General features: G+C 44.0%; 1 protein-coding gene across 2 annotated transcripts in view; it reads right to left on the bottom strand.

Moving 5' to 3' along the window:
* The window catches only part of dok4 (docking protein 4), a 183,128-nt gene that overhangs the window by 132,002 nt on the left and 26,427 nt on the right, over window positions 1–24,699 (bottom strand). For both annotated transcript variants that reach the window (XM_072279085.1, XM_072279084.1), the window contains exons 4-5: window positions 24,415–24,529; window positions 1,595–1,714 (exon numbers count right to left, since the gene is read on the bottom strand). In XM_072279085.1, coding sequence (XP_072135186.1) covers window positions 1,595–1,714; window positions 24,415–24,529 — 235 coding nt within the window. The remainder of the gene's footprint in view (window positions 1–1,594; window positions 1,715–24,414; window positions 24,530–24,699) is intronic.

Here is a 24,699-nt window from a genome sequence, read left to right as displayed (position 1 = left end):
AGCTGCTGGTGGTATATAACCTGTGGTTAGGATTTTGGAGGAGAACTCTCTAGGTAAATAGAACAGACAGCATTTAGTATTTATGTGTTCAAGGTTGGGGAAAGATGAGTTCACCAAAATCATCAGAGTACCACCGAGAGTTTATCATGAAACACACACCTCCACCTTTTGCCTTTTCCAAATCAACAGTTCGGACTATGCTGTACATTGAGAAGCCTTTGAGTCTGATCATGTATCTGGCATGCTCTGATTAAACCACATTTTGGTTAAAAAAACAGAGCACAACTATCTCTCATATCCCTTTGATACACTAAATCTTGTCCTTAGGTCCTCAGTTTTGTTGCCCAGCGACTGCACATTTGCTAACAAGATGCTAGGTAGTGGTGGTCTCATTCCTTTGTGTTTCAGCCTGGCTTGCAGTCTCCCTCCTGCCTTGCTTCCAGCCGTGGTGATGAACCTTCATTCACTCAGACTGCTTTCTTGAGAGTGAAGTCAACTGAGGCCTTCAGAAGATCATGAAATATGTGGTTCATTAAGTCAATTTTAAAGGTATGTTGCTTGTACAGAAATTACAGCCTGCAGATTGCAGTGTGACAGTAATTCAAATGAGGTATATTTAGAAGTATTCATAGCCCGCAGAGCATTACCATAGTTGACCAGCAGAACCAGAAGAAGAGGCTGAAAATTTCAGCTAAGTCAGGCATTCTGTGTGGAGGGAGAGGTCAACTCAGAGTTTGTCAGAAATTTGGTTTCAGAATTGGAAATGGTCAGAGGGAATTCTGGTGATAGGGTACGGGACAGGGAAAGGTGTGGGACAAAGCAGAGTGTACAGTCCAACAGCCAAGGTACTTGTACAATACCGCAGACATGGTACGATGCACAGTAGTACTGGAGAGAGTACAGTACAGGAGACAGGGTAAAGTGTGCAGTACCACAGGGCAGGACACACTGTACAGTGTGCAGTACTACAGAACCAAAAACAGTACTGTGGGAGAGAGTACAGTGTACCTTTCCACACTTGCGTATGGCTGTGTGCACAGTGGTTCTGCACATCACCGAGGAGACCACAGAGCGAAGTGTGTACAAGGCACTCACTCGGTCAGCAGGCTGTTCCCTCTCCCAATCATTTCCACTGTCCCCATCATTTCCCCCACATCCACTTTGCACCTCTTCCTTCTAACTTCTTCTGTCCAGACTCACTCTCTGTCTACCACTCCCCTTTCCCTTCACCCTCCCCACGCTGTCTCATCCTCCCACCTTCCCACCCACATCATTCTCTCTCCTTCTACCATCTCTCTCACTGCCTTCCCAATCCATCTCCTCCACTTTCACTCTGCCCACCTTCTCCCCAACGATTCCTCACGCTTCCTTCCCCCATCATTCCCACTCTTTTCCACTCGCCATTCCCCTCCATCTCTTTCTCCCTCTGTCCACTACCCTTTACCTCTCCTCCCCTCTCCCAAACCTTCTACTCATCCCACAGCCTCTCTAACCTTTACCCCTGCCCTTACTCCATGTCACACCCCTCCCCAGCATACATCCTTCTCCCCTCCCCCTTCCCCATCACATACACTCACACCAGGTCACCTCTTACCTTTCTGTTCACAGACGACCCCGGCAGCCAGCAGATCTGGTTCTCCGAGACTGATGTCATTTAATCTGGCCCCAAGGCATTCCATCGAGAGAATCTTGAACCATTCCTCTGCATCCAGCTCTGTAAAGGATAGATTATTAAATTGCAAATGTCATTCCACTCTTCACGGGAGGGGAGGGAGGCAGAAGAAAGGAGATTATAGGCTAGTTAAATTGAACTCAATCCGCCCGATAGTGTCGTGTCATCAGCACCAGACTTTGAGGCAAATTGTCCCAAGTTCGAACCCGGCTGGCTCCTTGCATACTTTTCACCTGTGCTGGGCTCAGCGTTGAGCTAGCAACTTGGCCTCGTAAAAAACAGTCAAATACTATTGAAATGGCAAAAATGCCATCCAATGTGCCACAAGGAGCGAGAAGGAACAACAACAACCACCTGACCTCAGTAGTTGAGAAAATGTCGGATTTGATTGTTACGAATGAGGTTTTGGGGAACTTGGAGGCATATGACAAAATAGTCTGTCGTCAGCATGAAAATGTTGCCTGACAAATCTGTTGGAATTCTTTGAAGAAATAATAAGCAGCGTAGACAAAGATGAATCAGTGGGTGCTGTGTACTTGGATTTTCAGAAGGTGCCGCACAAGAGGCTGCTTGGCAAGATATGAGCCCATGGTATAACATGAAAAATACTATCATGGATAGAGCATTGGCTGATAGGTGGGAGGCAAAGAGTGGGAATAAAGAGAGCCATTACCAGTGTCGAGTGGTGTTCCACAGGGGTCAGAGTGGGGACCATTCTTTTTACATTCTATGTCAAGGATTTGGAAGAAGGAATTGATGGCTTTGTAGTTAAGTTTGCAGACAACAGGAAGAGAGCTGGAGGACAGTAAATGTTGAGGAAGCAGGGAGGCTGCAGAAGAACTTAGGCAGATTAAGGGAATGGGCAATGAAATGGCAGATAAATACTATGTCAGGAAGTGTCTGGTGGAAGGAATAAAAAAGTAAACTATTTTCTACATGGGGAGAACCTTCAAAAATCTGAGGTACAAAGTGGCCTGGGAGTCTTTGTGCAGGATTCCCTAAAAGATACCATAACTCGCAGGTTGAATCAGTGGCAAATGTAATGTTAGCATTCATTTCGAGAGGACTAGAAAATAAAAAAATAAGAATACAGTGATACGTCTTTATACTGCACTGTGAGACCTCACTTAGAATATTGCAAGCTGTTTTGGGCTCCTTGTTTAAGAAAGGAGGTGGTGACATTGAGGAGGATTGAAAGGAAGTTCATGAAAATTATTCTAAGAATGAAAGAGTTATCACATGAGAAGTGTTTGATATCACTGGATTTTGGAAGAATGAGGGGTGTTCTCATTGACCCCTATCGAATGTTGAAAGGCCTGTACAGAATGGATGTGGAGAGGATGTTTGCTATAGTTGGTGAGTCAAGAACCTGAGTCAACAACCTCAGAATACAAGGACATCCATTTAGAATGGAGATAAGGATGAATTTCTTTAGCCAGAGACGGGTAAACCTGTGGAATCTGTGGAAAAGATTTCCTTAAAACTGCCCAGTTCCTCCTTTTCTGACTACCTTTAAACTGCCCAGTTCTCCATTTCCCACTCACTTTAAACAACCCAGTTTCCCACCTCCCACTTCCTTTTAACTGCTCAGTTACCAATATCCCACTCCCTTAAAACTACCGTTCTCCATTTCTGACTACCTTTGAAATGCCCAGTTCCCCATTTTCCATTTCCTTTTAACTGTCCAGATCCCCATTTCCTGCTCCCTTTCAACTGCTCAGTTACCAATATCCCACTCCCTTAAAACTACCGTTCCCCATTTCCCACTCCCTTAAAACTACTGTTCCCCAATTCTGACTACCTTTTAACTGTCCAGATCCCCATTCCCCACTCCCTTTCAACAGCTCAGTTACCAATATCCCACTCCCTTAAAACTTCCCAGGACCCCATTCCCACTCCTTTAACATTACCCACTTCCCAATTTCCTATTCCCTTTAAACTTCCCAGGACCCCATTTCTCACTCCCTTAAAACTACCCAGTTCTCCATTTCTGACACCCTTTAAATTACCCAGTTCCCCATTTCCCATTCCTTTAAACTGCACAGTTCCCGAATTCACATTCCATTTAAAGTGCTTTGTTTCATATACCCCGTTCCCATTAATATGCACAGTTTCCTTCAACTGGACCAGTTACCCATTTCCCACACCCTTAAAATTGCACACTTCCCCATTTCCCATACCCTTTCAATTGTCCAGTTCCCCATTTCCCACACCCTTTCAAATGCCCAATTTCCCCCTTTCCTACTCTTTTTAAACTACACCATTCCCCATTTGCCATTTATTTTAAATTGCACAGTTCCCCATTTCCTACCCACTTTAAACTGGTCAGTTCCCTATTTCTCACTCCCTTCAAACTGCCCAATTCCCCATTTCTCACCTCTTTAAACTGTCCAGTTCTCCATATCCCACTCACTTATTTCCCAATTCCATTAAACTGCCCAGTTCCCCATTTTCAATCTCTTTAAACTATCTAGCTCCCAATTTACCGACCATTCCCTTTAAGCTGTCCAATTCCCAGTTTCCTATTCCTTTTCATCTTCTTGGCTTCACATTTCCCATTCCCTTTAAACTGTATAGTTCCCCATTTCACAATCCGTTCGAAGTGCTAATTTTCACATTTCTTTCTCACATTAATATGCCCTGATCCCCATTTCCTGGGCAGCTTCCTTTAACAGGAGCAGTTATCCATTTCCCACGCTCTTCAAATTGCACACATTCACATTTGAAACTGTCCAGTTCCTCATTTCCCACACCTTTAAACTGCCCAGTTCCCCATATCTCACTCCCTTTCAACTGTTTAGTTCCACATTGCCCACTCACCTAAAACTACCCAGGTCCCCATTACTGACTGCATTTAAACGGCCAATTTCCTTTACTCTGCCTGGTTCCCCAGTTTACTATTTCCAACTTCTTTTAAACTGCTCAGTTCACTATTTCCCACTCTCTCTAAAATGCCCAGTGCCTAATTTCCCACTCCATTTAAATTACCCAATTCTCCATTTCTTACCTCCTTTAAACTTCTCAGTTCCCCATTTCCCATTCTCTTTAAACCTCTCAGTTCCCCATAACCCATTCCCTTTAAACCTCTCAGTTTCCCATTTCGTATTCTCTTTAAACTTCTGTTTCCCATTTCCCACTCTCTTTAAACTTCTCAGTTTCCCATTTCCCACTCCCTTTAAACTTCTCAGTTCCCCATTTCCCACTTCCTTTGGACCTCTCAGTTCCCCATTTCCCATTCCCTTTAAACTTTTCAGTTCCACATTTCTCACTCTCTTTAAACTTCTCAATTCCCCATTTCCCACTCCCTTTAAACTTCCCAGTTCCCCATTTCCCACTCCTTTTAAACTGCCCAGTTCCCCATTTCCCACTCACTTTAAACTTCTCAGTTTCCCATTTCCCACTCCCTTTAAACTTCCCAGTTCCCCATTTCTCACTCCCTTTAAACTTCTCAGTTCCCAATTTCCCACTCCCTTTAAACTTCTCAGTTCCCCATACCCCATTCCCTTTAAATCTCTCAGTTTCCCATTTCCCACTCCCTTTAAACTGCCTAATTCCCCATTTCCAAATTCCTTTAAACTACCCAGTTCCCCATTTCCCACTCCCTTTAAACTTCTCAGTTCCCCATTTCCCATTCCCTTTAAACCTCTCAGTTCAGCTGGATCCTGGATTTCCTGTCAGATCACCAGCAGGTTGTAAGAGTGGGCTCCCTCACCTCCAACCGTCTGATTCTCAATACAGGAGCCCCTCAGGGCTGTGTACTGAGTCCCCTCCTTTACTCCCTGTATACCCATGACTGTGTTGCCACCCACAGCTCCAATCTGCTAATTAAATTTGCTGACAACATTACATTGATTAGCCTTATCTCAAACACTAACGAGGTGGCCTACAGGGAAGAAGTCACCTCTCTGACATGGTGTCAAGAAAACAACCCCTCCCTCAATGGCGCAAAAACGAAGGAGCTGGTTGTGGATTACAGGAGGAATGGAGACAGGCTAACCCCTATTGACATCAATGGATCTGGGGTTGAGAGGGTAAACAGCTTCAAGCTCCTCAGCATCCACATCACCGAGGACCTCACGTGGTCTGTACACACCAGCTGTGTGGTGAAAAAGGCACAACAGCACCTCTTTCACCTCAGACGGTTGAGGAAGTTTGGTATGGGCCTCCAGGTCCTAAGAATTTTCTACAGGGGCACAATTGAGAGCATCCTGACTGGCTGCATCACTGCCTGGTATGGGAACTGTACCCCCCTCTATCGCAGGACTCTGCAGAGAGTGGTGCGGACAGCCCAGCGCATCTGTGGTTGTAAACTTCTCATGATTCAGGACATTTACAAAGACAGGTGTGTTAAAGGGCCTGTAGGATCATTGGGGACCCAAGCCATCCCAACCACAATCTATTCCAGCTGCTACCATCCGGGAAACGGTACCGCAGCATAAAAGCCAGGACCAACAGGCTCCAGGACAGCTTCTTCCACCAGGCCATCAGACTGATTAACTCACGCTGATTTGAGTGTACTCTATATTACATTGACTGTTCTATTTATTATAAATTACTATGGTTGCACATTGTACATTTGGATGGAGAAGTAACATAAAGATTTTTACTCCTCATGTATGTGAAGAAATAAAGTCAATTCAATTCAGCTGCCTAGAAGACACATAAAAATTGCGGGTGAATGCAGCAGGCCAGGCAGCATCTCTAGGAAGAGGGACAGTCGACGTTTCGGGCCGAGACCCTTCGTCAGGACTAACTAAAAGAAGAGATAGTGAGAGATTTGGAAGTGGGAGGGGGAGGGGGAGATCCAAAATGATAGGAGAAGACAGGAGGGGGAGGGTTGGAGCCAAGAGCTGGACAGGTGATTGGCAAAAGGGATATGAGAGGATCATGGGACAGGAGGTCCGGGGAGAAAGACGGGGGGGGTGAACCCAGAGGACGGGCAAGGGGTATAGTGAGAGGGACAGAGGGAGAAAAAGGAGAGAGAGAAAAAATATATATATTATAATAAAAGATAAATATTCTTTTTTAAAGGTCAAACTACATCATATGAAAATGTTGAATAAGTGGTTTCCAATTCTCTTCAAATTTAACCGAAGGATCAAAAATGACACTTCTGATTTTTTCTAAATTTAAACATGATATAGTTTGGGAAAACCATTGAAATGTAGTAGGGATATAATATCAAGCCCTATTATATCTAATTTTTTTTTCCAACCCTCAGTTATAGATCAAGCCTTTTTGATATGGAAAATGAAGGGTATAACATATTTCCGTGATTTATTTCTGAATAACTGTTTCATGTCTTTTGAACAGTTATCTAATAAATATAACTTGCCCAGTTCCCATTTTTTTAGATATTACAAATAAAAAACTTTTTAAATACCATGCTGCCTACCTTTCCGATTTCACACTCTACTGATATCATAGACAAAATTTTAGGTTTAAATCCTTATCAGAAGGGATTAATAGCAATTATTTATGATACAATTATGAAAATACAGCCAGGTATATCTAGTTCCCTATTTCTGATTACCTTTAAATTGCCCCTTCCCCATTTCCAACTCCCTTTAAACTGCACAGTTCACGATTTCCCGCTCCCTATAAAGTGCCCATTTCCCCATTTCCAATTCCCTTTGAACTGCCCAATTCCCCACTTCCCTCTCCCTTAAAACTGCCCATTTCCCTATTTCAACTACCTTTAAACTGCACAGTTCCCCACTTTGACTACCTGAAAACTGTCCAGTTCCCCATTCCCTGTTCCTTTTAAACTGCCCAGTTCCCCATTTTCCACTTCCTTAAAACTGTCCAGTTCCCCATTTCTAACTACCTTTAAACTGCCCAGTTCCCCATTTCCCATCCCTTAAAACTGCACAGTTGCCTATTTCCAATTCCCTTTACACTGCACAGTTCCCTAACTCCCATTCACTTTAAACTGCTCAGTTCCCCATTTCCCACTCCCTTTAAAGTACCCAGTTCCCCATTTCCCAATCCCATTAAGCTGCCGAGTTCCCCATTTCCCAATCCCATTAAACTGCCAAGTTCCCCATTTCCCAATCCCATTAAACTGCCAAGTTTCCCATTTTCAATCAGTTTAAACCAATTAGTTCCCAATTTCTGATTACCTTTAAACTGCCCACTTCCCAATTTCCTTATCCCTTTGAACTGCCCACTTCCCAATTTCCTTATCCCTTTAAACTGCCCAGTTCCCCAGTGATTACATTTAAAATGCCCAATTCCCCATTCCCAACCCCTTTAAACAGCCCTGTTCCCAACTTCATAATCCCTTTAAACAGCCCAGTTCCCCATTTCCCACTCACTTTCAACTCCTAGTTCCCCATTTCAAACTCCCTTTAGCTTGCCTAGTTCATGATTTCCCACTCACTATAAACTACACAGTTCCCCATTTCCCAATTCCTTAAAATTACACTGTTCTACAATTCCCACTCACTTTAAACTGCCCAGTTCCCCATTTCTTGCTCCCTTTAAACTGTCTAGTTCCTCTTGTGCAGCTGGATCCTGGACTTTCTGGAAGATCGCCAGCAGGTTGTAGGAGTGGGCTCCCTCACCTCCAACCCTCTGACTCTCAATACAGGAGCCCCTCAGGGCTGCGTACTGAGTCCCCTCCTTTACTCCTTGTATTCCCATGACTGTATCGCCACCCACAGCTCCAATCTGCTAACTAAATTTGCTGACGACACTATATTGATTAGGCTTATCTCAAACAATAACGAGGTGGCCTACAGGGAAGAAGTCATCTCTCTGACACAGCGGTGTCAAGAAAACAACTACTCCCTCAATGTCACTGTCATAAGGCGGACCCAAATGCAAGAAACAGACACTGAAGTAAGAAACTAGAATACAGGGCCTGGGTTAGGACTAGACTCGGAAAGCAGGACCTGGACGAGGAACAAGGAACTTGGAACCTGGACAAGGACTCCGAGCCAGAGACTGGACAGGGACCCGGAAGCTGGGTCTTGACTTGGGCTCGGACTCCGGATCTAGGCGAGGACAAGACGTGGCAAGGCAACAGGACTGGACGTGGCGGCAGGACGCGGGACCAGAACTGGATGAGGACACGAAGCTAAGACTTGGACTTGGGAGACTGGAACACAGAGCCTTGGTAATCTTGGGAGACAGGAACGCAGAACCTTGGTCGTGGGAGAACAGGAACACAGAACCTTGGTCAAGGAAGAACAGGAATATGGAACACAGAGCCGGGATCCCTCCTTAGGAACAGGACTTAGGGCCGGGCCTCTACACAGAGTCAGGACCCCTCCTAGGGAGCAGGACGTAGGGCCGGGAGTTGTACACAGAACACTGAGAAATAGATCTCCACTCAAGGTGGCGGCAAACGGCCGGAATTACCCAGCAGAGGCAAGGACACAAAGAGACGGTTCTCAACACAAGGTGGTGGCAAATGGCCGGACCTACCTAGCGAAGGCATGGACATAGAGACAGCTCCAAACAACAAAAGACAGTTCCTTATCTAGTCACAGCAAGGTCCCGATCTTGTCCTGGCTGTTGAACCTGATGGCATTACAGGCGAGGACACAGGCAAGGATAGCAGGCAAGGCTTCAGGTGAAGGTAGCAGGCGCGTCTTCAGAAGGAAGGGGAAGGGGCGGGAACAGTCCAGCAAATGAAGCTGAACCCAGCAGCTATTTATGTAGCCAGCCCAAAATGAGAATCATATGCCTCAATTAAGGCACACAACAGGACAAGGGAAAACTGGAAAACTTGGAATATGGATCGATGGACCGGATCGTGAACCGGAATGAGGTTCACGGACCGGACCATGACAGTCGCAAAAACAAAGGAGCTGGTTGTGGATTACAGGAGGGCTAACCCCTATTGACATCAATGGATCTGGGGTTGAGAGTGTAAGCAGCTTCAACTTCCTCGGTATCCACATCACCGAGGACCTCGTAGTCTGTACACACCAGCTGTGTGGTGAAAAAGCCAAAACAGCGCCGCTTTCACCTCAGACAGTTGAAGATGTTCAGTATGGGCTCCCAGATCCTAAGAACTTTCTACAGAGGCACAATTGAGAGCATCCTGACTGGCTGCATCACTGCCTGGTATGGGAACTGTACCCCCCTCTATCGCAGGACTCTGCAGAGAGTGGTGTGGACAGCCCAGCACATCTTTAGTTGACAACTTCCCATGATTAAGGACAATTACCAGGACAGGTGTGTAAAAGGGTCCGCAGCATCATTGGGAACCCAAGCCATCTCAACCACAATCTACTCCAGCTGCAATCATCCGGGAAGTGGTGTCACAGCATAAAAGCCAGGACCAACAGGCTCAGAGACAGCTTCCTCTATCAGGCCATCAGACTGATGAACTCATGCTGATTGACTGTACTCTATTACATTGACTGTTCTATTTATTAAATTGCCCAGTTCCCCATTTCCCACTCCCTTAAAACTGCCACTTTCCCACTTTCCACTTCCTTAAAACTTCACAGTTTCCCATTCCCATTACAGTGCACAGTTCCCCAATTCCCATTGACCTTAATCTGCTCAGTTCCCCATTTTCAATCACTTTAAACTATCTAGTTCCTTATTTCTTATTTCCTTTAAACTGCCCCTTCCCTATTTCCTACTCCCTTTAAACTGCTCAGTTTTCCATTTCCAACTCCGTCAAACTTCCCATTCCTTTTGAACTGCCCAGTTCCCCATTTCCCAGTTCCCTGTTTCCCATTCCTTTTGAACTGCCCAGTTCCCCATTTCCCACTCCCTTTAACCTGCCCAGATGCCCATTTCCCACTCCCTTTAACTTGTCAGTTCCCCATTTCCGACGACCTTTAAATTCCAGTTCCCCATTTCCCACTCTCTTTACCTTGCTCAGTTCTCCATTTCCCACTCTCTAAAGACTGCCCAGCTCCCCAGTTCCTACTCCCTTTAAACTGTTCAGTTCCTCATTTCCCATTCCCTTTTAAAATGCCCAGTTGCCATCTTACCCAATCCATAAAACTACCCTGTTCTATATTTCCAAATCCCTTTAAACTGCACAGTTCCCAATTTCACAATCCCTTTAAACTGCCTGTTTTCCTAATGCCCAGTTCCTTAAACCGTCCAGTTCCCCAATTCCCATTCCCATTAAACTGGTCAGTTCCTCTTTCTCACATCGTTTAAACTGGCGAGTTCTTAACTTCCCATTCCATTTAAACTCTCCAATTCACCATTTCCCTCCATCATTAAAGTGGCTAGTTCACTATTTCCCAATCACTTTAAACTGTTCAGTTCCCTATTTTCCACTCTTTATAACCATCCAAGTTACCCATATCCCGATCCTTTTGAATTGCCGAATTCCCCATTTCTCTCTCTCTTTAAACAGTGCAGTACTCTATCTCCCTCTCTCTTTAAACAGTGCAGCTCTCTAACTCTATCTTTCTTTAAACAGTGCGGTACTCTATCTCCCTCTCTCTTTAAACAGTGCAGTACTCTATCGCTTTCTCTCTTTAAAGACTGAAGGTCTCTATCCCCCTCTCTCTTTAAACAATGCAGGTCTCTATCTCCCTCTCTCTTTAAACAGTGCAGGTCTCTATCTCCCTCTCTCTTTAAACAGTGCAGGTCACTATCTCCCTCTCTCTTTAAACAGTGCAGGTCTCTATCTCCATCTCTCTTTAAACAATGCAGTACTCTATCTCCCTCTCTCTTTAAACAGTGCGGTACTCTATCTCTCTCTCTCTTTAAACAGTGCAGGTCTCTATCTCCCTCTATCTTTAAACATTGCTGGTCTCTATCTCCCTCTCTCTTTAAACGGTGCAGGTCTCTATCTCCCTCTCTCTTTAAACGGTGCAGGTCTTTATCTCCCTCTCTCTTTAAATATCGCTGGTCTCTATCTCCCTCTCTCTTTAAACAGTGCAGGTCTCTATCTTCCTCTCTCTTTAATCAGTGCAGTCCTCTATCTCCCTCTCTCTTTAAACATTGCTGGTCTCTATTTCTCCCTTTCTTTAAACAGTGCAGGTCTCTATCTCCCTCTCTCTTTAAACAGTGCAGGTCTCTATCTCCATCTCTCTTTAAACAGTGCAGGTCTCTATCTCCCTCTCTCTTTAAACAGTGCGGTACTCTATCTCTCTCTCTCCTTAAACAGTGCAGGTCTCTATCTCCATCTCTCTTTAAATGGTGCAGGTCTCTATCTCCCTCTCTCTTTAAACAGTGCGGTACTCTATCTCTCTCTCTCTTTAAACAGCGCAGGTCTCTATCTCCCTCTATCTTTAAACATTGCTGGTCTCTATCTCCCTCTGTCTTTAAACGGTGCAGGTCTCTATCTCCCTCTCTCTTTAAACAGTGCAGTCCTCTATCTCCCTCTCTCCTTAAACATTGCTGGTCTCTATTTCTCTCTCTCTTTAAACAGTGCAGGTCTCTATCTCCATCTCTCTTTAAACAGTGCAGGTCTCTATCTCCCTCTCTCTTTAAACAGTGCAGCACTCTATCTCTCTCTCTCTCTTTAAACAGTGCAGGTCTCTATCTCTCTCTCTCTTTAAACAGTGCAGGTCTCTATCTCCCTCTCTCTTTAAACAGTGCAGGTCTCTATCTCCCTCTCTCTTTAAACAGCGCAGGTCTCTATCTCCCTCTCTCTTTAAACAGCGCAGGTCTCTATCTCCCTCTATCTTTAAACATTGCTGGTCTCTATCTCCCTCTCTCTTTAAACAGTGCAGGTCTCTATCTTCCTCTCTCTTTAAACGGTGCAGGTCTTTATCTCCCTCTCTCTTTAAATATCGCTGGTCTCTATCTCCCTCTCTCTTTAAACAGTGCAGGTCTCTATCTTCCTCTCTCTTTAATTAGTGCAGTCCTCTATCTCCCTCTCTCTTTAAACATTGCTGGTCTCTATTTCTCCCTTTCTTTAAACAGTGCAGGTCTCTATCTCCCTCTCTCTTTAAACAGTGCAGGTCTCTATCTCCCTCTCTCTTTAAACAGTGCAGGTCTCTATCTCCCTCTCTCTTTAAACATTGATGGTCTCTATTTCTCTCTCTCTTTAAACAGTGCAGGTCTCTATCTCCATCTCTCTTTAAACAGTGCAGGTCTCTATCTCACTCTCTTTAAACAGTGCAGGTCTCTATCTCCCTCTATCTTTAAACATTGCTGGTCTCTATCTCCCTCTGTCTTTAAACGGTGCAGGTCTCTATCTCCCTCTATCTTTAAACATTGCTGGTCTCTATCTCCCTCTCTCTTTAAACGGTGCAGGTCTCTATCTCCCTCTCTCTTTAAACAGTGCAGTTCTCTATCTTCCTCTCTCTTTAAACAGTGCAGTCCTCTACCTCCCTCTCTCTTTAAACATTGCTGGTCTCTATTTCTCTCTCTCTTTAAACAGTGCAGGTCTCTATCTCCTTCTCTCTTTAAACAGTGCAGGTCTCTATCTCCCTCTCTCTTTCAGCTAGCCAGTTCCCCATTTCCCACTCTCGGTAAACTTCACAGTTCTCCATTTCCCAGAACGTGCAAGGAAGAAGGACATATACAAAGTACGTGTGGGGCTGACCCTCATGCGTAAAGCGATGGTTCAGAGAAGGCCAGAAGCTAACAAATCAATTTGCTTTTTCAAAAAGAATGTTAATCTGCATGCAGCTGGTGAAAAGTGTGATGATGGTGAGAGTGAAACAGGAATGTGTATCCTTCAGAATTACAATGTGAAAACTGGCAATAGACAAGCAACCCACACAAAATGCTGTAGGAACTCAGCAGGCCAGGCAGCATCGATGGAAAAGAGTTCAGTCAACATTTCAGGCTTACACCAGAAGTGAATACCAAATCAATTAAACTGAAATTAGACTCTGGTTCAACTGTTTCACTCATTCCACAAAATGACTTTGAATGGCATTTCAAAGATACTGAACTAAAGCCTGCAGATATCCAACTAAGAATTTACAGTGGAGAAAAGATAACTCCTGTTGGAATGTCATTTATGACAGTGAAGTACAGCAACCAGCAAACAACATTGAGCATGCATTTGGTAAAAATAGAAAGGACCAGGCTGCTCAGAGAATTGGTGAAAGTGACGAAGGCAGTGGTCTTCCTACAACAGTTTTTGTGGGCAATATATCTGAAAAAGCTTCTGTAATGTTAATCTTGTAGTTTCTTGCAACATGTGGCTTGGTTTTAAGCTGGAAGAGAGTTCAAAAAGCTTCAGCAACGTTGTAAGTAAGCGATTTTTACGAGTATAAAGAATCAGAATCTACCCTGCGTGCATTAAGGTCACTGTATAAACTTCAAGTGGGAGACAAGAAGCTACTGGTAAATGTAGACGCAAAGAACAAAGCCCAGTTGGATGAATGGATGACTGAAAAAGAAAGCAGTCAATGGAGATATGAAAACAGACTATTTGTCAATTGGTGCTGTAACCGAGAAAACCGAGAGGAGAGATCAGGTCATAAACGGGGCAACAGAAAGATTAATCAGAGAATACTCCAGTGAACTAAATGCACCTTCCCAACATCAAGATGCATAAACTAGAAGACGAAAAAAGAAGAAGAAAACAAGCTACCATTGTCGGAACCACCTCCTGCAATCTCAGAGTCAACTCTTACCACCACCACAGAGGAGGCCCCAGAACCTGAGGTTGTTTTCACATCCGCAGTCTCACCTGCCAAGCAGAGTGATTCCCCTTATCAGGAAAGACATTATCCCACAAAAGTAAGAAAGCCTCCACAGTGAATAAATCTTTAGGTCTGAACGGGACAATTTAAAATTTTCTATGCAGTGGATATCTACAGTATGTAGTAATTGTATTATATAATATACTGTATATAGTTGAGATGCATTATCTATTGAGCTGAAGCTTATAGCTAAGCAGGGAGCAGTGTTGTATGTTTAATATTTAGGCAATACTTGAGTAATCATGTATACTGTGTATAATGGTTGATTAACCATTCTTGTTTGTTTAAATAATTCATTACGGATTATATGTATAAATACATGAATTGCATAAATACATGAAAGGCACTTAAAGCAGACCCACATTTCAGACTCCCAAGTCTTCTTTTGAATTAGTTTAATGTTTTGAGGTTACAAATCATAACACACTTCCTATAAACTGCATAGATCCTCATTTACTGCTCCCTCTAAACTGTCCGCTCCTCATTTCCTACTGTCTTTTAACTGCCCAGTTCATTTCCCATTCCCTTTAAACTGACTATTTTCCCATTTTCCACTAATTTTCAACTGTCCAGTTCCACATTTCCCACCCTCCTTAAAGTTCCCTGCTCCCCATTTCCCTCTCTCTTTAAACTGCCCAGTTCCAAATTTCCCAGTCTCCTTAAACTGCTCAGTTCCCCCCATCCCTTAAAACTGCACAGTTGCCTATTTCCAATTCCCTTTACACTGCACAGTTCCCTAACTCCCATTCACTTTAAACTGCTCAGTTCCCCATTTCCCACTCCCGTTAAAGTACCCAGTTCCCCATTTCCCAATTTACATAAACTTTACAGTTCACCATTTTCAACTGTCATTAAACTGACCGTAGAACATGGAAAATCTACAGCATGTTACAGGCCCTTCAGTCCACAATGTTCTGCCAATCATGAAACCTATTCTAAAAGCTGCCTACCACATAGCCCAGTCCACAATTTCCCACTCTCTCTTAACTGCCTGGTTCCCCATTTCTAATTACTTTCAACTGCTCAGTTCCACATTCCCCACTCCCTCAAAAATGCCCAGTTCCCTATTTCCCACTCACTTTAAAATGTCCAGTCCCCCATTCCCCACTCCCTTAAAACTGCCCAGTTCCCTGTTTCCCACTCACTTTAAAATGCCCAGTCCCCCATTCCCCACTCCCTTCAAACTGTCAAGTTCCCTATTTCCCACTCACTTTAAAATGCCCAGTCCCCCATTCCCCACTCCCTTCAAACTGTCTAGTTCCCTATTTCCCACTCACTTAAAAATGTTCAGTCCCCCATTCCCCCACTCCCTTAAAACTGTCTATTTCCCTATTTCCCGCTCACTTTAAAATGCCCAGTTCCACTCTACACTCCTTTTAAAATGCCCTGCTCCCCATTTCCCACTCCCTTTAAACATCCCAATTCTCCATTCCTCATTCCCTTTAAACTGCCCACTTTCCCATTTCCTACTCCCCTTAAACAGTCTAACTCCCCATTTCCCAATCCCTTTAAAAATGTCTGTTTCCTAATTCCCACTGCCTATAATCAGCCCAGTTCCCCATTTCCTGCTCCTTTTAAATTGCCCGCTCCCCATTTTCCAATTCCTTTAAACTGCCCCGTTCTACATTTCCTTTACATTGGCCCACTCCCCATTTCCTACACTCTTTAAACTGCTCAGTTCCCATTTCTCACTGCGTTTAATCAGCACATTTCACAGTCCCTTTATACTGCTGAGTGCCCCATTTATAACTCACTAAAGACTGCTCAGTTCCCCATTTCCCGCTCCCTTTAAACTGTCCAGATCCACATTTCCAACCCCCTTTAAAATGTCCAGTTCCCCATTTCCCATTCCCTTTAACTTGCCCATTTCCCACTTCCTTTACACCACCCAGATCCCTATTTCCCACTCCAGTTAAAAGGCCCTGCTCCCTATTTTCCACTCTCTTTAAACTACCCAGTCCCATTTCGCACTCACTTTAAACCATTCAGTTCATATTTTCCACTTGCTTTGAACTGCCCAGTTCCAAATTTCACTCTCCTTTTAACCTGCTGTTCAGTATTTCCCACTAACTTTAAACTTCCCAATTCCCATAATCCACTCTCCTTAAGCAGTGCCATTCCACATTACACACTTCTTTTAAACTGCCGAGTTCCCCATTTCCCACTCACTATAAACTGCCCTGATCTCCATTTCCCACTCCTTTAAAATAACTATCTCTACATTTTCCGCTCCTTCTAAATTGCCCAGTTTTCCATTTCTCACTTCCTTTAAACCGCCCCGCTCCCCATTTCCAACTCTCTTTAAACTGCAGAAAAGGTGCAGAGGAGATTTACAAGGATGTTGCCTAGATTGGCAAGCATACCTTATAGGAATAGATTGAGTAAACTCGGCCTTTTCTCCTTGGAGCAATGGTGGATGAGAGGTGACCTGGTAAAGGTGCATAAGATGATGAGAGGTAATGATCATGTAGATAGTCAGAGGCTTTTCCCCAGGACTCAAATGGCTAGCATAAGAGGGCACAGTTTTAAGGTGCTTGGAAGTAGGTACAGTGGAGATGTCAGGGGTAAGATTTTTACACAGAGAGTGGTGAGTATGTGGAATGGGCTGCCGGTGACGGTGGTGGAGGTGGATACAATAAAGTTTTTTTAAGTGGTTCCTGGATAGGTACATGGAGCTAGAAAAATATAGGGCTATGGATAACCTGAGGTAATTTCTAAAGTAAGTACATGTTAGGCACTGCATTGTGGTCAGAAGGGCCTGTATTGTGCTGTAGGTTTTCTATGTTTCCACTCCATTTGAACTGACTAGCCCCCATTTCCCGGTTACTTTAAGTTAATTGCAAGACCATGTGTTGATATACAGAGGGATCTTGGAGTCCAAGTCCCTAGCTCCCTGAAAGTAGTTACACTGACAGATAGGGTTATAAGAAAGGCCTATGCCATGCTTTTAGATCAGCTTTGAAAATGAATTCAGGAGTCAGCAAGTTATATTGCAGCTTCATTAAACTCTAGTTAGGCCACATCTGGGTGAAGAAATAGCAAGCATAAAAAAAATTATGGGAATCATGTACAGGCCTCCAAATAGCAGCCAGGATTTGGGGATGAGATTGCAAAGGGAGCTGGAAAAGGCAATGCAATAAGGGTAGTAACACAGTTGTAATGGGGGACTTCAATATGCAAGGGGATTGGGAAAATCAGGTTGGTCTTGGATCGCAAGAGAGGGAATTTGTTGAATGCCTACGAGATGGTCTTTTAGATCAGCTTGTACTTGACCCTACTCAGCTACTCAGGGAAAGGCTATCTTAAATTAGGTGTTGTGTAATAACGCAGAACTTACTAAGGAGCTTCATGTAAGGAACCCTTAGGAGGCAGTGATCAAAATATGATTGAATTCATACTGCAATTTGAGAGGGAGAAGCAGAACTCACACGTATCTGTACCACAATGGAGTAAACCGAACTACAGGGGCACGAGAGAGGAGCTTGCTCAGGTGGATTGGAGGGAGATACTGGCGGGGATGACAGCACAGCAGAGATGGCTGAAGTTTCTGGGAATAGTTCACAAGGTGCAGGATAGATATGTCCCATAGAGGACGAAGTTCTCAAATGGCAAGGCTAGGCGACTGTGGCTGACAAAGGAAGTTAAGGACTGCATAAAGGACAAGGAAAGGGCATATAAGGTAGCAAAAGTGAGTGGAAAATTGGATGAATTGAAAGCTTTTAAAATCCAACAGAAGGCAACTAAAAAAGTTATAAGAAGGGAAAAGATAAAATATTAGGGCAGACTAGCCAATAGTATAAAGCAGGATACCAAAAGTTTTCTTCAGTTTTATAAAGAGTAAGAGGGAGGCAAGGGTTGATATTCGATCACTGGGGAATGATACTGGTGAGGGAGTAATGGGCGCAAAGAAACGGCAGATGAACTTAAAGGGTACTTTGCATCAGTCTTCACTGTGGAAGGCACTAGCAGTGTGCCAGTGGTCTGTGAGTGTCAGGGAGAAGAAGCGAGTGCCATTGCTATTACAAAGGGAAAAGCACTAGACAAACTCAAAGGTCTTAAGGTGGGTAAGTCGCCTGGGCCAGATGGACGACATCCCAGCGGTTGCTGAAGAGACAGCAGATGCATTGGTCATCATCTTTCAAGATTCACTTGATTCTGGCATGATCCAGGAGGACTGGAAGATTGCAAATATCACTCCTCTCTTTAAGAAGAAAGGAAGTTATAAGTCAGTTAGCCTAACCTCAGTGGTCAAGAAAGTGTTGGAGTCTGTTATTAAGGATGAGGTGTCGGGGTACTTGGAGACTAATGATAAAATAGTCAAAGTCGGCATGGTTTCTGTGAAGGGAAATCTTGCCTGACAAATCTGTTCAAGTTCTTTGAGGAAGTAACAAGCAGGGTGGACTAAGGAGAGGCAATGGATGTCATTAACTTGAATTTTCAGAAGGCATTTGATAAGGTGCCACACATGAGGCTGCTTAACAAAATAAAATCCTATGGAGTTACAGGAAAGATACTGGCATGGGTAGCGGAATAATTGACAGGCAGGAGGCAGCGAGTGAGAATAAAGGGGGCTGTTTCTGGTTGGCTGCCAGTGACTAGTGGTGTTCCTCAGGGGTCAGTATTGGGGCCGCTACTTTTCACATTGTTTGTCAGTGACGGAGATAATAGAATTAATGGCTTTGTAGCAAAGTTTGCAGATGATACTAAGATAAGTGGAGGGGCAGGTGGTGCTGAGGAAGCAACGCAATTGTAGCAGGAATTACACAAATTGGAAGAATGGGCAAAGGAGTGACAGATGAAATACAGTGTTAAGAAATGTATGGTAATGTATAGATGGGAGAAGGTTCAAACATCACAAGTGCAGAGGGACATCGGAGTCCTCATGCAAGACTCCCAGAAAGTTAATTTACAGGTTGAGTCTGTGGTAAAGAAGGCAAACGCAATGTTGGCATTTATGTCAAGAGGAATACAATATAAAAACAAATAGATAACGTTGAGAATTTATGAGACACTAGTCAGACCGCACTTAATGTATTGTCAACAGTTTTGGACCCATATCTCAGAAAGGATGCATTGTCATTGGAGAGAGTCCAGAGGAGGTTCATGAGGATGATTCCAGGAATGAAGGGCTTAACATATGAGGAGCATTTGGTTGCTTTGGGCCTGTACTCATTGGAATTTAGAATAACACAGGGGGGTGGCTGTTGGGGGATCTCATTGAAACCTACCAAACGTTGAATGGACTGGATAGGGGAGGATGTTTCCTGTGGTGGTGGTACTGTATCCAGAACCAGAGGACGCAGCTTTAAAACTGAGGGCTGACCCTTTTGAACAAAGGTAAGAGGGAAATTATTTTTCACCAGAGAGTAGTAAATCTGTGGAATGCTCTGCCACAGGCTGCGGTGGAGGCCAAGTTGATGTATATATTTAAAGTAGAATTTAATAGTTTCCTGATCAGTCAGGGCATCGAAGGATATGGTGAGAAGGCAGGTGTATGGGGAAGAGTGAGATCCAGGATCAGCCATGATGGGATGGCAGAGCAGACTTGATGGGCTGAATGGCCTAATCCTGTTTCTGTGTCTTATGGTCTTATTGTCTTATGACGTGTGGTACTTTATTAATTTCTGGGAATATTATAGGAAGAATGCCAAGGATTGGGAGAGGATACAAACAAGGTTTACCAGGATGCTGCCTAGATTAGAGGGCATGAGCTATAAGGAGAGGTTGGACAAAGTTAGGTTACTTTCTTTGGGGCAGTAGAGGCTGAGGGAGATATGATCGAGGTATTTAAAATCATAAGAGGAGTAGATAGACACACTATCTTTTGCCCAGAGTTGGTCCAGAGGGTATGCATTTAAACATAGAAACATAGAAAATAGGTGCAGGAGTAGGCCATTCGGCCCTTCGAGCCTGCACCGCCATTCAGTATGATCATGGCTGATCATCCAACTTAGAACCCTGTACCAGCCTTCCCTCCATACCCCCGATCCCTTTAGCCACAAGGGCCATACCTAACTCCCTCTTAAATATAGCCAATGAACTGGCCTCAACTGTTTCCTGTGGCAGAGAATTCCACAGATTCACCACTCTCTGTGTGAAGAAGTTTTTCCTAATCTCGGTCCTAAAAAGCTTCCCCTTTATCCTCAAACTGTGACCCCTCGTACTGGACTTCCCCAACATCGGGAACAATCTTCCTGCATCTAGCATGTCCAATCCCTTTAGGATTTTATATGTTTCAATCAGATCCCCCCTCAATCTTCTAAATTCCAACGAGTATAAGCCCAGTTCATCCAGTCTTTCATCATATGAAAGTCCTGCCATCCCAGGAATCAATCTGGTGAACCTTCTTTGTACTCTCTCTATGGCAAGGATGTCTTTCCTCAGATTAGGGGACCAAAACTGCACACAATACTCCAGGTGTGGTCTCACCAAGGCCTTGTACAACTGCAGTCGTACCTCCCTGTTCCTGTACTCGAATCCTCTTGCTATAAATGCCAACATACCATTCGCCTTTTTCACCGCCTGCTGTACCTGCATGCCCACTTTCAATGACCGGTGTATAATGACACCCAGGTCTCGTTGCACCTCCCCTTTTCCTAATCGGCCACCATTCAGATAATAATCTGTTTTCCTGTTTTTGCCATCAAAGTGGATAACTTCACATTTATCCACATTAAATTGCATCTGCCATGAATTTGCCCACTCACCTAACCTATCCAAGTCACCCTGCATCCTCTTAGCATCCTCCTCACAGCTAACACTGCCGCCCAGCTTCGTGTCATCCGCAAACTTGGAGATGCTGCATTTAATTCCCTCATCCAAGTCATTAATATATATTGTAAACAACTGGGGTCCCAGCACTGAGCCTTGCGGTACCCCACTAGTCACTACCTGCCATTCTGAAAAGGTCCCGTTTATTCCCACTCTTTGCTTCCTGTCTGCCAACCAATTCTCTATCCACATCAATACCTTACCCCCAATACCGTGTGCTTTAAGTTTGCACACTAATCTCCTGTGTGGGACCTTGTCAAAATCCTTTTGAAAATCCAAATATACCACATCCACTGGTTCTCCCCTATCCACCCTACCAGTTACATCCTCAAAAAATTCTATGAGATTCGTCAGACATGATTTTCCTTTCACGAATCCATGCTGACTTTGTCCGATGATTTCATCACTTTCCAAATGTGCTGTTATCATATCTTTGATAACTGACTCTAGCAGTTTCCCCACCACCGATGTTAGGCTAACCGGTCTATAATTCCCTGGTTTCTCTCTCCCTCCTTCTTTAAAAAGTGGGGTTACATTAGCCACCCGCCAATCCTCAGGAACTAGTCCAGAATCTAAAGAGTTTTGAAAAATTATCACCAATGCATCCACTATTTCTTGGGCTACTTCCTTAAGCACTCTGGGATACAGACCATCTGGCCGTGGGGATTTATCTGCCTTTAATCCTTTTAGTTTACCTAACACCACTTCCCTACTAACATGTATTTCCCTCAGTTCCTCCATCTCACTGGACCCTCTGTTCCCCACTATTTCCGGAAGATTATTTATGTCCTCCTTAGTGAAGACAGAACCAAAGTAATTATTCAATAGGTCTGCCATGTCCTTGCTCCCCATAATCAATTCACCTGTTTCTGTCTGTAGGGGACCTACATTTGTTTTAACCATTCTTTTTTCTTTTCACATATCTATAAAAGCTATTACAGTCAGTTTTTATGTTCCCTGCCAGTTTTCTCTCATAATCTTTTTTCCCTTTCCTAATTAAGCCCTTTGTCCTCCTCTGCTGAACTCTGAATTTCTCCCAGTCCTCAGGTGAGCCACTATTTCTTGCTAATTTGTATGCTTCTTCTTTGGAATTGATCCTATCCCTAATTTCCCTTGTCAGCCACGAGTGCACTACCTTCCTTGATTTATTCTTTTGCCAAACTGGGATGAACAATTGTTGTAGTTCATCCATGCAATCTTTAAATGCTTGCCATTGCATATCCACCGTCAACCCTTTAAGTATCATTTGCCAGTCTATCTTAGCTAATTCACGTCTCATACCTTCAAAGTTACCCTTCTTTAAGTTCAGAACCTTTGTTTCTGAATTAATTATGTCACTCTCCATCTTCATGAAGAATTCCACCATATTATGGTCACTCTTACAACTCTCTTAGCCCTTATACAATTATGTTGAAAAGTGGCCCTTTTTGATGCTTGCCCTGGATTTGTCAGCCTGCCACTTTTACTTTTCGCCTTACTACTTTTTGCTTCTACCCTCACTTTACACCCCTCTGTCTCTCTGCACTGGTTCCCATCCCCCTGTTGTGAACTAACCTCCTCTTGCCTAGTCTCTTTAATTTGATTCCCACCCCCCAACCATTCTAGTTTAAAGTCACCTCAGTAGCCCCCGCTAGTTGAAGGAGGTAAATTCAAATGTTTTATTTTACCCATAGAGTGGTGGGTGCCTGGAATTCTTGGAATGTGCTTGAAATAGGATCCTACTCCATGCCATCAAATAATTCTTTCTGACACCATCACTAACCTCCCACCCATGCCACAGAACTCATAGCTCCTGGCTTGTTTTGACCTCCTACTGAACATTCACAAACCTGATTGTCCAGGTATATCCATTCTTTCTGCCTGCTCCTGCCTCACTGTATGTGTCTGCATACCTCAACTTTATTCTATCCCTCTTGGTTCAATCCCTTCCCATATGTATAAGAGGCCCTTCACATGCTTTTGGTCTCCTCAACAGCTTTTAATTCTCTAGCCCTGTGCCTCATTTTCACCATGGATACCAGTTCACATAGACTTCTATTCCCCATTAAGAAGCCTTAAAGATCTCCGCTTCTTCCTCAATAAAGAACCAGTTTCCCTCCACCACCACTCTCCTCCATTTGGCAGAACTGGTCCTCACCCTCATTGTGGCTAACCAATCCACAAAGGATTAGTTCAGTTGGATGTTCTGTAACTCCTTTTTGACTGATTGTGGTAACTTATTTTTTATTCTTTCAACTTCTCTTCTAATATCTATATCTGTGGACTTGTAATGCTACTGTGGCACTGTAACTTCCTTTGGGATCAATAAAGTATCTAATCTATCTATTTGATTACTAATTTAATTAGCTTGTTAAAACATTATGGGTCCAGGGGCCTGTTCCTTTGCTAAACTCTTCCATGGTCTATGACTCTCTTGTTTGAGCTTTCACATCTCTGATTCTTTAAGAATGTTTACTTCTGGTTTATGTTTACAATTGCATACTTATTATTCTTGGTTTATAGTTATTATCATACTTGTCCATACTAGTTACCTTTGATTTCTCTTCCTGTGCATCTCATTCCCCACCCAGAGTACTCCAGGTATGTCTGTTACCCCTGTCTGCCTCCAGGGCCGGCACAGTGGCACAGCGGTTAGTGTAACGCTATTACAGAGCTGCCAACCTGTGTTCAATTTGGCCGCTATCGGTAAGAAGTTTGTATGTTCTTTCCAGGAATGCGTGAGTTCTCCCCAGGTGCCGAGGTCTCCTCACACATTCCAAAGATGTACAGGTAATAGGTTAATTCACCACATGGGTGGGCAGGCTCAGTAGGGTCTGTTACTGTGCTGCATCTCTAAATAAAATAATAATAAAAATAAATAAGTAATGTGCCCCAGTTGGAGCCATATCACCTCTTGTTCTGCTTTGCTGACTTTTGGTTCCAATCTACCTGGGCCAGATCCACTACCTTCCTAGAGCTAACCTGTACAGCTAATGTGACAGCCATTATCTCCCAAGTGCTCCCTCCCTTCTCTCTAATCCAGTCCAGCAATGGCTCCTTCTTCATGGGACCAGAAACAGAATGCACAGGAAAAGTACCCTGAACACACTTCAGAACTCTTCATGTCTTTGCTGATGAGACAGTTGAACAGAGCATACAAGCTGATACTCACTGGGACACAGTTCCATGGTCTTCTATCCTTGATGGGATCTGCTCGATTGGCAACAACTCTCACTCATCCACCTCCTCTGCAACCTAGTGGGGTCCATTCTCTCAGACACTGGTACTCACAGCGTCCACTGCCAATGACGACCTCTGTGAATATTTCTAATCCCTGCCCCATTCTCGATAAAAGTGGTGGGCACCTCTCTCCCTTCCCCTCCCCTTGGACTGTACCTGAGTCGCAAGTGAACGTGCGGGAGCTGTTGTCTGTGAAGGTGAGAGTCACAGCCTGTTTCTTGGTGTCCTTTGGCAAATGCACTACTGTCTTCACACTGCTCATCTCTGTCACCTGGACGAAGAGCACAACAGGCAGAAACAGGCAGAGAAATGGAATGAGACAAAGGTTTAAGACTGCAAGGGAAAGGACAGAGAGAGAGGGGGGGTGAAGTGTGAGTGACGGAGGAAGTGAAAGGGGGATAGAGCACGACAAGTATGGGAGGATGGGAGCAGGAAGAAGGG

The sequence above is a fragment of the Mobula birostris genome, chromosome 15, assembly GCF_030028105.1.
Source record: "Mobula birostris isolate sMobBir1 chromosome 15, sMobBir1.hap1, whole genome shotgun sequence".
Lineage (NCBI taxonomy): Eukaryota > Metazoa > Chordata > Chondrichthyes > Myliobatiformes > Myliobatidae > Mobula > Mobula birostris.
Note: the sequence above shows the minus strand (reverse complement) of the source record. Positions and strands in the feature narration are given on the sequence as shown.